General features: G+C 42.3%; 1 protein-coding gene across 3 annotated transcripts in view; it reads left to right on the top strand.

Moving 5' to 3' along the window:
• Positions 1 to 15,714, top strand: part of med13a (mediator complex subunit 13a) — a 94,207-nt gene that overhangs the window by 19,117 nt on the left and 59,376 nt on the right. For all 3 annotated transcript variants that reach the window (XM_074612244.1, XM_074612241.1, XM_074612242.1), the window contains one exon: positions 5,984 to 6,152. In XM_074612244.1, coding sequence (XP_074468345.1) covers positions 5,984 to 6,152 — 169 coding nt within the window. The remainder of the gene's footprint in view (positions 1 to 5,983; positions 6,153 to 15,714) is intronic.

Here is a 15,714-nt window from a genome sequence, read left to right as displayed (position 1 = left end):
ATTAATCGCGATTAAATATTTTAATCAATTGACAACCGTAGTACTATTTGATCACTTCCAAACAACACTGGAAATACTAAGTTTTTGGGGTGGCTGCGGTCACACAGAGGCCGTGGATGTGTATCAAAGATAATTAGTCAGTGATACTCGTGGTTAACCTTGGCTCAGGATTTGTGGTGCTTTCTCTTTTTCCCCCTTCAAAGATGGTTCTAAACTTCAGTGTGCAACGCAGAGAGTGATGAATAGATAAACCCAGACCAGCTCTTAGGAGAAAAAAGTAGAGGGGGCCGATGGCTTTTGTGCTTGGGGATCAATTTTCCAGGGCTAATCTCCTGCCTGTGAACCACCCTCCGCTTCCCTCTTTTCCTCCTGCTCCATCTCCCTCTCGCGCTCCCTCTGATAGATCTCCATTGACTGGCACAGCGCAGGGACCCGGCCATGCATGCATGCAGCTCCGGCCCATGGGTGCAGTCTCCCTCTCTTCTCTCTCTATCCATCTCTCTTTTCCCTCTCTGCTCAGGAAATATTCATTAATTAGTAATGGAGCTTTTACAGAGCACCACTGGTTCTCTCTCGCTTTCCTTGCAGATAAGGAGGAAGAGGAGGAGGAAGTGGAGGAGAGGAGAAAACCTTCTGGCCAGGCTTGGTAGAATCCCCCTGAGCACAGTCGATCACAAGGCATTAATCTTGCTGTTTAATGACCGACTGCTGCTCTAATTGCTTATACACAGACGAGCAACTTGAGGGGGGGGAGGGGTCCAATTTTTTCCTTAGCTTTTAATAAATTCCATAACTTTAGTGTTCATTTATATGGACCCCAGAAACACCCATGCGCCATTAAGGTGTATTTTGTTTTGGGATAAGCAGTACTGATCCTGCATTGTATCTCGACGTTATAGGAAAGGCGTTGTGTGCTTGTGTGTCATAAGGTGTTTCCTTGCTTGTGAGCATTCTTAATAGAGCCACTGTGCACCCGCTTAAGAGCTCCTCTAAAGGTCAGCTCATCCGGGCCTGCTACACAGGAGGCAGAGACATGAAAGTGTCCCAGCCATCAGCTGAGCTCATAAATCTTTGTCTAAATGAGGCCACTCATCTTTCGCCTTGTGCATTGACCACCGGCACACCATGTCCCACCCTCCCACCACATGCGCACTCAGATCTGTCACCAAGCTGAAATTGTGGGTCACAGATTTAAAAAAAAAAAAAAAGAAAATTAAAAAATCTTTCATGCCTTAAGTGTTCATTATAACCATCTACTACACTTTAGAACTGCATGGGCACACAAAAACAGTTAAGTGCATTAGGGGAGAATTTAAATAGACGGTTGCCCTGCAAAAAGCACATTTACTACAGACAGTTTAGATAATGTTACCGTTAATGTCCTCTTTCACTAGAGCTGACACGATTAGCAGACTATTTCACCAATTAATTGTTTCATTCAAAAAATAACATTAGAACCAAGTGACAAGTGCAACAAAGCAAACAAACATGTTCAGGGATGTGATTGGATAGGGATAGGATTTACATTTTGTTACATGTTTTTTGTAACCCCACTCTGGAGTTGTTATCCGGTCGTTGTGGCAGGTCGATTCCAGAGTAGAGCTGCAACAATTAATTGATTAATCGATTAGTCGTCAACCATTAACTTAATCACCGACTATTTTGATAATTGATTAATTGGTTTGAGTAATTTTTTAAGAAAATGTTCTGATTACAGCTTCTAAAATGTGAGTATTTTCTGCTTTCTTTACTCCTCTATGACAGTAAACTGAATATCTTTGATTTTTGGACAAAACAAGACATTTGAGGACTCATCTTGGGCTTTGGGAAACACTAATCGACATCTTTCACGATTTTTTATGGACCAAACAACTAATCGATTAATCGAGAAAATAATCCACAGATTAATTTAATGAAAATAATTGTTAGTTGCATCCCTAGTCCACTCCAGAGACATCTGTCATGGGGATTCCTCCATTAAAATGGCAAAGCCAAGTACTGTCCATCCCAGACCAGACAGTCACACCTGACCTTGATTTTTGGACTCGTTTGGAAAACATTTTTCTTTAAGAAGTTGCATTGGTATTTATAGTAAGTGAGTATCACATTGTTTACATCGGACTTGCATGGACTTGGCCTGAAACATTTCTTGTCTCTGTGTCTGTCTGAAGAGGGGAGTGTTGCAGCAGGCGTTGCGTGATGAACGTGAGGTCGTTAGGAACACTTGATGTAAACCAGACGCCTGTTTTAGAGCTGCTCGGCAGCGCTCGAGGGAGAGACTGAGGAGAAATGAGTGACAGAGAGGAGAAGGAGGAGGCACTGGGCAGATCTGATCTTGGCAGAGGAAAGCAGATGGGATCGCCATGGCAGTTGATGTAAAAGTAGGTGTAGGGAGATATTTTTACAGAACAGCAGAAGAGAACTGAAGTAGCACTGAAGGTTTAACTGCAAAATGCAAGCTGGGTTGATGTCTCTCTTGCCATAGTTTTGAGCCATGCTGCTCTCCTCATTTTCCCCCTGTCTTTCAGTCACACTGACCTGTCTCTTCAGCCAGCAGTTTGGCCTAAATCCTTTCTATTATTTCTTTTTCCTCATAATCTGCCGCCAGTGCCTCAGTGGTCCTGCTTTCTTTTCTTGTTGACTTTTTGCCCTCTTGCCTGCCATGGCTCTTAGGACGGCCAGACCAGCTGCCAAATCACTCAAAGTAGAGAAATTGCTTTATACTGTTGTTGATTCATTTTTATTCCGCAGTTGCTGTTAATTTTTAATGGGAAATTGCCGTTTTCCTTCCTTTTTCCTGCCTCTGCCTTGCTTTTCTGTGTTCTTGATCTTATCCCTCAAGATGTGTGTGCACCTGATGAATTGGTTTGTTGCTCTCAAAATCATCGGGCACGTAGCCCTCTTTGCTTGGCAGCTAGCCTGGGGTTGTTTTTCCCTTGGTTGGATGTAATGTTTTAAAGGCTAGCTGAACACCCTGTGTCTAGTAGAGCTGTGGCATTTGATGGGGGATGTTCTGGATACCTTTTGAAATTAGAATTGACACTCCTTACATTTTTCCAGCAGATGTTTATAATTGCATCCATGCAACATAACTGGCTGTTTGCTCATACTCAGGAGAAGCATAACAGCTCTCTGTATCTTCTAAAACAAGCTTTTCAGACCTGCCAGGCTGGCACAGGGCCCATGGCGTCTCTCTTGTTTAAGGAAGGAAATCAATGCAATTTCCAATATTTTGATAACTTTTGAGTCATCTAAATTTAAAATATCTTCATATCTACCTTCACATTACAACAGCAAGCCAAGGATTCACTTAATAATTTAATATGTTTCGATTAACTTGCTTCTGGGCTGGCTTAGGCCTCCCTGGTGCATGCCAAGCTGACACCAAGGGTGGGTCTCACTCACACGCCCGGTATTTATTTCGTCTGTGCTCCGGCAGAGACGGCGCACTTGGGGAGATGTTTGCCGGAGACTTGACTGAAAGGAGCTTAAGTGCTGTATGATGTGAGCAGTGGCTGTTAATGAGATTAGAGCAGCATTCAGGCCAGCGCAGAATGTGATTCAGAAAGCAACTCTGATATGGGTGTAACGGTACATTTATTCACCCTGAACAGCTTGGTACAGGACACTCAGTTCAGTGTGTGACTCGTTTTGGTTCGGCGCGTCATATGAACCAAATAATTATAATCCTGTGAGCCTAACACAGTCTAATTACACTCAAACTCTTTGCAGGTGTGGGACAGAAACTCAGGAGTGCAAGTTCTAGTTCGAGTGTTGGCTAAACCGTGCTAGTTTGGCTTCTTTTTTACGTTGTCATACAGGCTGGGATGACCAGTGAAGACCATCCCAAATCACTTCCTGTTTAAAGACATCATTGTTTTCCAATAAATTATAGAATGAATGGGCAATAAGTAGTGCATTGGGAATATATTGAATGTCACCAATGGTCAACCAAAATCCGATAACATTGTCTTCGTTTCTGGAAGTAGCTACATCAAGCCATGCAGCCAGGCCGCAAATCATCCCCTGCTTTATGGTCTGTTTGACTCTAAATGGTACCATAATTTACTAAATGAACATCATGCTGTATTGAAGAAGAGTTGAAACTAGCGACTGAGACCATAAACTCATGTTTACAATGTTTACTGAGGCAATAAATCAAGTGAGAAGTAGGGTCATTTTCTCATAGACTTCTATACAATCAGACTTCTTTTTGCAACCAGAGGAGTCGCCCCCTGCTGGCTGTTAGAAAGAATGCAAGTTTAAGGCACTTCCTCATTGGCTTCACTTTTCAGACTCGGAGGTTGCCCACTGAATTCCAAATTACTTTTTGAACATTTTAAAATGTTTAAGTATGTAAATTTTTACAGCAAAGTGAGAAGAAATGAAATCTTGGTTTTCCCCGCTGGACCGAAAACAAAACCGGGGTACTATTGAACTGTGACTTTGTGTACCGTTACACTCTTGAACCTTGGTATCAAAACTCAATGTGCGGAGGAGCAGAAAGCACCTGAAACCTCCACAACATGAAAGCAAGCAGCAGCAGGTTTCTACTTAACCTCTGTCTCAGTGAGAAAACTCCTGTTTGCATTTTCATGGCCTGCTTACAACCTTTTTGTGATATGATTCCCAGATGTCACTTTAGACATGACTTGCTGTTTTGCATTCCAGGAAACGTGCACTTTCTGTATCAAGGTGTCCAACGTTAACCGGCAGGTCTTTGAAAAATCTCCTTAAAAGTGAATGCATAAGATCCTATTGTTAGTTACCTGCGTGTTTGATCGGTAACATAATCGCTCACGGCTACATTTGTGTTCATTCGAAAGTTTGTCAGACTGGAATTGCAAGGTGTTTCATAATAGTTCCGTATGACTGAATTCATTGAGTGTGTTTAGTCAGTGAGATTGTCATTGTGAGACAATGCTCAGAGTTGATGTTGTCTACACAAACAGTGTATAAAAATACTCTCGAACGACCTATATGGAGAGTTATGTATGTTGGAGTTTTAGCAATGTTCTCAAATGAATGTGCCTTCTTCAAAATTAAAAAAAAAGTTTGCTGTTTAAAGTACAGTGTGTAGGAATTGGCGGCATCTAGTGTTTTGGTTGCAAATTGCAACCATCTGAGTACCCCTCCATTCACTCTTCCCTTTCCAAGACTGCGGTAGCGTGAGCCGCTGAGTACCGTAATTATACTACTTTAGGAGCAACGGAATTCAGACGCATCTGGCGGTACCACGGTTTAGCACTCTGCAGCTCACGTTACCACAGTTTCACAAGCATGTCGGAGAACTACAGTTGCCCTTCAGGTAACGTAAAAACGTGAAAGGTTCTCTCTAGAGCCAGTCTTTTCGTTTGTCCGTTCTGGGCTACTGTAGAAACATGGCAGAGCAACATGGCGGACTCCATGAAGAGGACCCGCTCCCTATGTTGATATAAACTGCTCATTTCATGCTAACAAAAACACAACAATTCTTAGTTTCAGCTGATTATACACTAACGAAAACAAAGTTATTGATATTATATTCCATTTCTCTTAATAGATCCCTGAAATGTGACACACTGTTCCTTTTTAAAAACAAAACAAAAAAAAAACACTTTTGCCAGTGAGACCTTTTTATGAGTGACCTTTTTTTACTTAAACAAGGCAAAGCTGAAAAAAAGGGTGATATTGGCAATACAGTGTAATGTGACAATATGTTTGGTATGACAGTTGGTGCTCCCATACTTCATCTTGTAAACATTGATGAATGTCCCTATTAGTGACACTGCCATCTGATGCGTAAGGCTGCTTTATGCTCCTTCCACCACAGCCAGCAGCGACATGCCCCATCACTGTAATTGTAAATGGAGTTTTTGTGTTGTCAAGATTGACATTGTTTGCCCTGGAGAGTTCTTACAGGTTTGTAAAAATGGCACCAAAACTCTCAAAGCCTTCCACTCTTCTCACATTTTTTTGTCTTGTCTCTCTTCTTTTTTTCCAGCTGAGGATGATGGGTTATGGGAGAACGGGCTTTCCTACGAGTGTCGCACGCTGCTGTTCAAAGCCATCCACAACTTGTTGGAGCGCTGCCTCATGAACCGCAGCTTCGTTCGCATCGGCAAGTGGTTCGTCAAACCCTACGAGAAGGATGAAAAGCCCATCAACAAGAGGTACGTTGGTACTACTTGTTCTGCCGAGTTCTTATCCACCTTCATGGCAGCGCTCTGCACATGTACCTGCACTGTGGAAATGTTGGTTTTTTTTTCTTACCATTGTCCTTTTTAGGCACGTTATGTCTCTTGTTGTTAGGTTGTGATGTGGTGTGGTGCAGCTCAGACTGAGCACCGCTCCAACAGACACTGGGTTCACAGTTTTTATGTGGAGGTCAATGTGTAGGCTGTTGAACCCACACTTCCAGGGTTAGGGGTTCTGATCCCACTGGCAACACTTGATACTTGAATATATGTGTTCATATGGAAAGAGGCAGATATTAAATAGCACATATTGTACCAGGGATTTCCTGCTCATTTTCCTCTGATCTCGATTTAAGTATCTTGTGACATGATATGAGTCCAATGCAATCTTTATTTTATCACATTTGTGTTTTTAAAATATTATAATTATAATTAAGACTAGGAAAGTTCAATCAATATTTGTGAACATGAGCTCCTCTTTCTCAAAGTAAGTCTCAAACTTGTGATGTCATAGGGTATAAAGTCTGGAGCTGCTCCATAGACATTGAATGGGAGACCCATATAATGTTTGTTTTCTTTTTTTTTTAAATACCCAAATGAGCTTTATTCTATTGTAGTGTTCTCAGTTGTGAAACAGAAAATGTTCCCATATACTCAGATCATTCCCCTGGGTGCTCTGAGTGTCATCTAGAACATCTCTCCCCATTCATTGTCTATGGAGCAGCTCCACACTTTATACCCTATGACATCACAAGTTTGAGTTTTAGCACTCTAGTTTTGGATTTGGGAAAGAGTTGTTCATGTTTACTAATAGTTTTTGGACTGTCTTAGACCATAAGAATAACATGAATGAATTTTGAAAATGGCTGTAGTTCCCCTTTCAGCTGCACAGTGCACACTCAGCCTTGAGTAAAGCGACATTAAAATTAGTAAATTGGTTCATTTAACATGGTGCTCTACAGTGATTCTTTATCTCCAGCATCAACAAAATATTGAAGTTCAAAAGCAGTTGGCAACCAACCTTGTTTACAGGTGTAGCTCACCTGCACCTGTTGCTTAAATATATGCAAAATGAGCTTGTTTTTATACCCTAAGCGGCTCAGCTTGCCTGCACATCACCATATTATTAGTTCAGTTGAAACCGCTGGCTGCTGTTTATTTATTTTGTGTGCCCGACAGTTAACTTGCAGGTCACTTGCTTGCAGGTTACTTTGCATTTAGTCTTTTAATGGAGAGCAATTGGGCACTTCTGACAGCTGCTGTACCAAAGGCAAAAAAAAAAAAAAAGGAAACGTACTGTAAATGGATCAGGCTTTATGTAACATTTGCCTGGATATACGTCTGGATTGGCCCCAGGCCCGACCCCGCGGATCAGTTCAGGACTTCCCTGCATTGTGCACTACATTACAGTTGTGATATGAGAGTTTTAAAAAAAGACTGAAAGAGGTGCTGTTGTGCCAGCACTGTCTGTCTCCTATCCCTCCTCTCGCTCTGAGTGTTGTTGTGTACAACTGAGACATCCTCCACCTCCTCTGTGCTATCTGCTGAGCTGGATTTCTTGCCCTTGGTGTCTGGGTTTATTGATAAGAGATGGAGACGCGGGTAGTGAGGAGAAAATGACCGTAGCAGTTTTTACCCTGCACTCTCTTCCTACCTCAGCCTGTCTCCACATTTAACACACAGCTATTGTTTGGTGGCTCAAGTTTTTTTAAATTTGGTTTTGAAAAATTATGATTGCAGTGTGAGGTGTGACTGATTCTATTATTGCACGAGTAACACCTACAGGGCAGTGTTGGGCGAGGAAGCAGACAGCAGCTTCTAAATTGTGAAAAAAAGCTCTAGAATCAAAGAGGCATTTGATAGCTTTCATACTCCAGCTCAATTATGTGTGTTCATGTGTGGGCGTGTTATTGTTTTTGCCAGATTCCCCAGTCAGGTGACCACGGGGGCCACGCAGCGACATAATCTTGTGTGTGCACAGACACACGTGTGTTTGTTTGCGGGCCAGTTGCTCTGTCCAGGATAGAAATGGCCAGAACTCTGCTATGTGCTGTCAGCTTGTCTTTATCATCGCCCCAATGTGAAGTGGCAGATCAGAGTTGCCAGCTTTAATGTAGACTCTTTCAGGGCCTTGCTTCTGTAGACAATGGCTCTCACCTGTCAGGACAAGTGTGATAGATTTCCACTTAACTGGCAGAATAATAGACAAAAGGTTTAACAAAATAATACTGACGAACAAGCCACTTCTCTTTTAAGCGATATTCATGGCTTGTTTTACCCAGTACGCTGATCACAGAGGGCCCCAGTCAAGGGAAAGAAAAAAAACAATGGTCTTTTCCTCTGCTCCGGAATTCACAGGCCACCCTCTGTCTGTCTGTGTGTCTGCTTCTCTCTCTCTGTCTCTCTCTACTCTCTCCTCTCTCTCCCCTTCCCTTCATCCCCCTCTGCTGTCACGGAGCAAACTGGGCAGGTTATAAATAGTGGTGCAACCACCCTGAATCTTAGTTGTCGTCAAGGATGTTTTTCCCTCTCCCTTTGGTGTGTTCCGCCGTGCTCCAGCCACGCGGGGATATCGACAAACAAAGCGCCACGAAACTGTGACGGAAATTTACAAGACCCCTTTTGTGTTTTCCTTGATGTCGCGACTGCGCCCAGACCAGCTGGTCTGTCAGCGAAACATTTCCTGAGCTGTTATTGATGTCGAGCTGTGGAATTTGTAATTATTAAATCTCTCGCTCGAGTCATGTTGTTTCTGTGTGACAAAGTGAACAGTGATGGGTCCCGCTCTCTCATGCTTGCATGTGAGCCAGAGCTCCTCTACCTTTTTTATGCATCCTGTCAACATGAAGATGCTCAAGTTTGTCCTACTAGTACTGCCATATTGAAGTGAGTGTTCACTCCTTAGGGAGACTGCTGGCATGGCAATGCTTTTTATATCAGCGCTCACATCTTACATCATTCTCCGTGACTTGCTGATTCCATAGGGAATGGGATTGAACATTTCCAGGGAATTCCCACTCTCATTGTCCAGTGAAAACTGTATTTAACTCTACATTGTTTTCACGCCCGTCACACTTGGGTGTCTTTCCTTCCACCCTTAATAGAGAAACACACATTAAGCTGATTAGTCGACAGTGTTTGCTATCACCTCGTCAGTCTCCTCAAAGCACCTTGTTCACCTTTCATGGAGAAGTAGGTCAGGCACTGGTTAGTAGTGCCTCTTATTCTAAACCACAAACGGATTTGCAGCAAAGGAAATCAACAGTCTTTAAACACATACGTGACCACAAAATGCTCATATATATATAGTGTATATATAGATCTATATAGATATATATATCTTTAGAGCATAACCTGTAACCTGGTCATAGTAAGACAAACATTTAAATTGGGGAATACACACAGTTTACTAAGGATTATATGTTATTCCTGTCAGCAGGATGAGTGATATTCATCATTAGATCACTGGTAGTCAAAAATATTGTATTTCCCAAAGTTTAGAATTTGGGCCGAGTGGTTGTTTACGTTCTGGTGGAAAAGACCAAAGTTTTGTTTGAGGAGAGAGTCTCAATTAATTAATTAATTGTATAATATATCTATAACATTATAGTAAATTGTAGGGCGGTGCATAGGTAAGAATCTGGCGATACCATGCGTATCATGATACGGGGGTTGCGATTAAATATATTGCAATATATTGTACTGTAAGCAAGGCGATATATTGCGATGTTTAAAAGATTTAATTTTAGGAAAACTGTTATAGTATATAAAACACACCACCATATGTATAAAATCTGAATAAAAGAATGTAACTTTTTTTATATTATCAGAACAGAGGGATCTGCATATGCATTTATCACAGTCCCTGTGACATCCAGCATCATAGCACTACTTTCAGAGGGCACATACATTGAGAGGGTGCATCTCTTTGCAAGTGAAACAAAGTACTGAGTGAGTTAATCTTTGCAACTTGTAAACTATTCATTCAAAATCAATACAGTGTCTTTGAGAATTGATACACTCGCGATACTCAATATATTTTTTTACACCCCTAGTAAATTGAATCTTTCTGGGTTTTGAATTATTGCTTGAAGACATTTGATGACATCACCTTGGGCTCTAGGTAATTGTGATAGGCATTAATAACAGTTTTCTGATGTTATATAGTCCAAACAATTAATAAATTAATTAAATAAGAATAATGGACAGATTAATCAATTATGAAAACAATCCTTAGTAGCAGCCCTAATCGATTGCCAAAATAGTTACAGATTAATTTTCTGTCCAAATCAATTGTGCTTATGGGAAACACCGACTACCCTTCTGATCATCACACAACTCCTCTGCAGCATCCAAAGTCTCCAGTTGGTGGAGGCTGTGGCCAGCTGACAGTGTTCGTAACCTCAACCCCAGACCTCAGCCTGTGTTGAAATGCTTACATCATCTCTGTCTCTCTCTCTCTCTCTCTCTCTCTCTCGCGCTCTCTCTCTCTATCTCTCCCTCTCTCTCTCTCTCTCTCTCTCTATCTATCTCTCCCTCTCTCTCTCTCTCTCTCTCTCATAATGAAAATGATAACCTTTATTAGTGCCTCCAGTTCCTCCTATTGTCTTGTTTTCATATCAAGAAGTTATTAAGAATTGTCCATATTTTTTCAGACTCCCATTTTTGAGTCTACAAGGAAACAAAATATGTTAAGCTTAAAGTTGAAATGTAATATTGAAAATAATCTAACTATTTTTAATATATGTTATATATATGTTATATATAATAAATCAGTGCAACTGCATTGGTTGAATCCATTTAAAAAAAATAAAATATATATATATATATATATATATATATGAACTGGAAATGGCAGCAGTATGTGTTGATGCAGCTGACAGTAATTCTCTTTGTCTGGAGTGCAGGCGGCTCCAAGTTGTGCAGCCTGGTTGTTTCTGTGTGAACCTTGTGCTGCTAGGTAGACTGGCTTCAGGAAACAGAGAGAGCGGGAGAGAGTACAAGGGAAGGAGGGAGGGACGGGGGTGATGGAACGAGCAAGGGAGAGCTCCTCTCGGTTGTCATGGCAGCAGGGAAATGCACCATGGGATCGTGTGTTTCCAAGGTGAAGCGGGATGCTCGTGCTCTATTGGTCAGCTTAAGGCAGACTAACTCGTTGACTTGCTCCTAATTGGCTGCGTTACCAAAATTCAGAACGACGTTAAATCCAGCCTGCTTTGATGTTTCAATTTGATCAGGACAGACGGGACATCATTTCTATTTTATCTGCTTGATATGCGGTCTGTATTACAAGACCTATAATGTAGTCCAACTGCGCTGCAATCAGGAGAGTGTTAGATTACTACTCCACTGTATTTAAATATGTGTAGTCGGTTGTGCATTTACTTGTCCGACTGAAAGCATCACTAACAAATCAAGCTGCTATGAAATGAGGCCAGTGTGCAGCAGCTCATATTACTACAGCGAATGATAATGATTGAATGCAAACCATAGTTATACAATAACACTGCAGAAACACATGCAACATTTTTCTGCATGACTGTGTGTTATGCCGCCGAGCACATTCTTCTTCTATTGTTTTGGCCCGACGTTGGGAGGTGAATGTGTGAGTCCTGGCGCGCTGTGGCAGGCGGAAGCAGAGAGCAGCACTCTGTTAAGTAGGACAGTGCAGGATAAAGGGCCACTGCCTCCAGTCTGGGGCTAAAGCGCTAAATTTATCCCCTCCCTGCTCCCAGCACAACACAAACACACAGGGAGACGGCCACACAAACACGCTCGTCAACAATCGGCATGCGAGCCGGTCCGCACCGAGGGCAGTCGAGGAGTTGGCACACAATGGGATTATTGGTGTAAGACACAAGAAGTGCAGCCAGACAAGACTGCATCTATACCATGCAGTGTGTGTATGCGGACTAATACTGTTGATAGAGGTATACAGGACAACTCGTCACCTCTCCTAAGTAGTACCTCGCCCCCGTCACTCGACCCCCTACCCCCTGGTCTTCCCTAGACTTCATCATCATCGTCTCTCTAGCAGCAGGAACTCCAGGGAGACTCGCTGGGCTGTGGGACCATGTGACCCGGCGCTCTGGATATATCATGTTGCTGGAGAGATCCTGTCCACGAGATAAATATGGCTCTTAAAGGGAAAATACCAGTGTTTCTCATTGGTACGGGTCATTTCCTTAATTGCTGCTCAATTATACATTATGACTTTAGTGTTACAATTTAAAGCGAAGTCTTTTGCATCGCTGACCTTGCAAAGACCCTACAATTTGTATCTATTTGCCAGTATACTTATTTGAACCATATGCCCCCATTTGAACTGTCAGCCTCAAGGCAAAATATAGTATTTATGGTGACTGCATTGGTTGAAAAAATATTCATCCTAACGGTAGAAAAAATATTTAAATTAAAGGGGCTATATGTAAGAATCAGAAATTGCTTGTGAACAGTGACACCTGTGGCTGTTAAGTCAACGACAGTCAGCATCCTGTTGCTCACGCTTGTGCCTGCGCTACATAGACGTGAGCGAGCAACTGTCAAAACAGTGAGGCATCATGTTGATTAACGTTGGCAACATTAGCCAACTAAAACCACAATATCACTATGTATTTCATATGCTTTGCAGTAATGTTAGCTTAACAAAACAAAGGACCCTCCATGAATCAAAAGCCTGGCTGATGTTGATCTAAGTGTTAACTTTTCCTGCTTCAGCCTCCCGACGGTGGTCAGAAGGCGCAGGGAAGACACCGTAGTTTTGGTCTTCTTGGCCGCCTGGAGTCGATAATGTTACTCGCTCCGGAGTTAACTCCCCGTCACTCCACTCAGCAGCCGGGAAACAAGATGCATTTCTGCACAAACTGCAACTTCCACTGTATAGTCAGTTGATATTCTCAAAGCTAAACTCTCTTCTGCTCCACTGTTTGCTCGTTTTCTCACACACTCTCCGCCACTCTCTCTCTCTCTTGCTTCACCACTCACTTCCCACGTGCACACACTCTCTTCACACTGGCACTGCTATTCCACAAAATGACCTACGCCACTCCCACAATACTAGTTTATGCCCGACGTTGGTCACAGTCCTGTTTTGCAAGACGGGCTTCACTAGATATAACTTTGATTTGTTTGTGCTTCTGTGGAGTTTGTGTTGGAGTCTGAGTTGTGGTGGGGGCTGGTTGTTTGTTGGCGTTAGCGGACTCCATTTCTAGCCGAACGTTAGCTATGGTTGCACACTGTTAGCCCTGTAAGCTGAGCTGAAAATAAAGGCACTCGCAATAAAAAAATGATAAAAAAAACATTTATATGTGTAAAAACTTGTATACAGTCCCTTTTTATATATATATATATATATATATATATATATATATATATATATATATAAAAATAAAAAAAATTGGTATCACTCAGTTGACAAGGATGGATATGGCTTTCTATCATGGTGAACAAGGTATAGCATTTCCAAAAGCCAATGTGACATTGGCGTATCTCCTGACACGGTGTGCACAGTGAACAAAACGCTTACAATGTTTCAGGTAGTGTGAAGAAACAAGAGACCGTCAGGAAACTCATAGCACCTTTATTATAATATTTTCCCATCAATTTCCGCTCCTGAATGCCTGCCTCATTTCTTCTAATGCCAGCTGGAGGCCCTGAGAGAACAAAGAATTTATCTCTCATTACTAAAGTGAGCAGGCGTCATCGTCTTTTTATGTGTTGTGCCACTGAGGAAACCCGTGTTGTGTCAGCAGTGGAATTCAAGGGTAGCAGCGGGGACACGTTTCTCCGCTCAGGGAGGGAATCCTGTGTCCTTACGTTTCCTCTGCTCCCTCTCTGTTCTTCACACCCTCCTGTCTCCACGGCCGCCGCATTCCTCCCATTCCTCCCGTCCTCCTATGTGACCGGAGGCTGTGGCAGAGCAGGGGCCAAGCGGAGGTCTGAAGAAGTCGTCATAGTTAATCCGTCAGGCGTCCCTTCCTCTCCCTTTCTCTCTGTCCTATTCTAAGTAACTGTGATTGCTGTGGTGCTGTCTTTAATCCAGAGGTTCAGACAGATGGCCACATTTAAAGCTAATCCCTTATATGGTGTTAGACCTTTCACCTCATCACTGTAGACTACAAGGTGGCTGCATTGTATTTACAGATCTACAGGAGCCTCGCCACAGGGTACGGCGAACGCCAGAGAGACCTTGAAACAGAGTTACTCCAAGCCAGATGTGTGCTAGCCAAATTTTGGTTTCAGTTTGGATTCACCGCACTAATAATGTAACTAAAGAGTCCTTAAGACACACTTGAGGGTTGCAGAATACATAATCCTGATTTAGAGCCCAGGATCAGGGGGCTGTAAGTGATCCCGTCTTTATGTTTCTTCTCACTGTTTAGAGACAACACTGTCTGCGCAGCCATCAGTAGAAACAACTCCTAGTGCATCCTCTTTATTCAAAGCTCATTGATTTAACAATTCAGGGATTCATTTTCAGTGATTATAAAAGTGCATTGAGATTGATTCCATTGTCATATTTTTTTGTGTGTGTGTAATTTGAAATAATATCTAAGTAGTAGGGAATGTTATGAAGTTTAAGTGGAGAAGTGGAGTGAGGCAAAATGCATTTTAATACCCAGCCGGTTGGAATACAACGTTGTGGTTTCAAACTGCTCAGCTTGAGTTAAGGTCATTGCACACATGTTTTCCAGCTTCATTAATAGAACTAGACATTACAACATAAAAATACTGTTAGTAGTTTGTTCTGATGTGCTGCTGAATACGCCGTTTGATTATAAAGCTGTTGTTGTTACCTCTCTCACACACACACACACACACACACACACACACACACACACACACACACTTGATTTCAAAGCATCAACAAGCAAACTTCCACTTCCATGCACGGAGAACAGTTTATTTTTCCACTAAAGGCAGGCCCTCAGTAAAAGATTTTTCAAATCTTAACAGATGTTGAAGATGTGAGAGACCCCACGCATAATGACATGTTATGTTCAATTTAACAGTTTTGTTCCTATAGTGTGTGTGTGTGTGTGTGTGTGTGTGTGTGTGTGTGTGTGTGTGTGTGTGTGTGTGTGTGTGTGTGTGTGTGTGTGTGTGTGTGTGTGTGTGTGTGTGTGTGTGTGTGTGTGTGTGTGTGTGGGGAGCAACGATTTGGCCAAAACAGCACACCACACGAACAGATTTCAATCATGAACAACAAGAGTCCAGACTCTCGCCATCAAACGTGAACAATCATGGTGGATGACGGGCAGGAAGAACTAGTGTTGTTAGTTTTTGCACTACTTTGTACTGAAATTTCACAAAAAGAAAAGAAAAGTAATGGATGAAGTCATGGAAACATGTTAAATAAACACAACAAATGGTCCACCATTTCTGAGGTCCATCTTACTACTACCTTATGCTTCGCGTTTTGCATTAACTCATGCATTAGCCGCGGCCGCCATGACGGCAGTTGTTGTCGTTCCGCTTCAGTCAGCTTGGTTCCCAATTGGCTGTTGTTCTTTCCCACGTGACTGCATCACCGTCAGGA

This window comes from Sebastes fasciatus, chromosome 16 (assembly GCF_043250625.1).
Source record: "Sebastes fasciatus isolate fSebFas1 chromosome 16, fSebFas1.pri, whole genome shotgun sequence".
Lineage (NCBI taxonomy): Eukaryota > Metazoa > Chordata > Actinopteri > Perciformes > Sebastidae > Sebastes > Sebastes fasciatus.
Note: the sequence above shows the minus strand (reverse complement) of the source record. Positions and strands in the feature narration are given on the sequence as shown.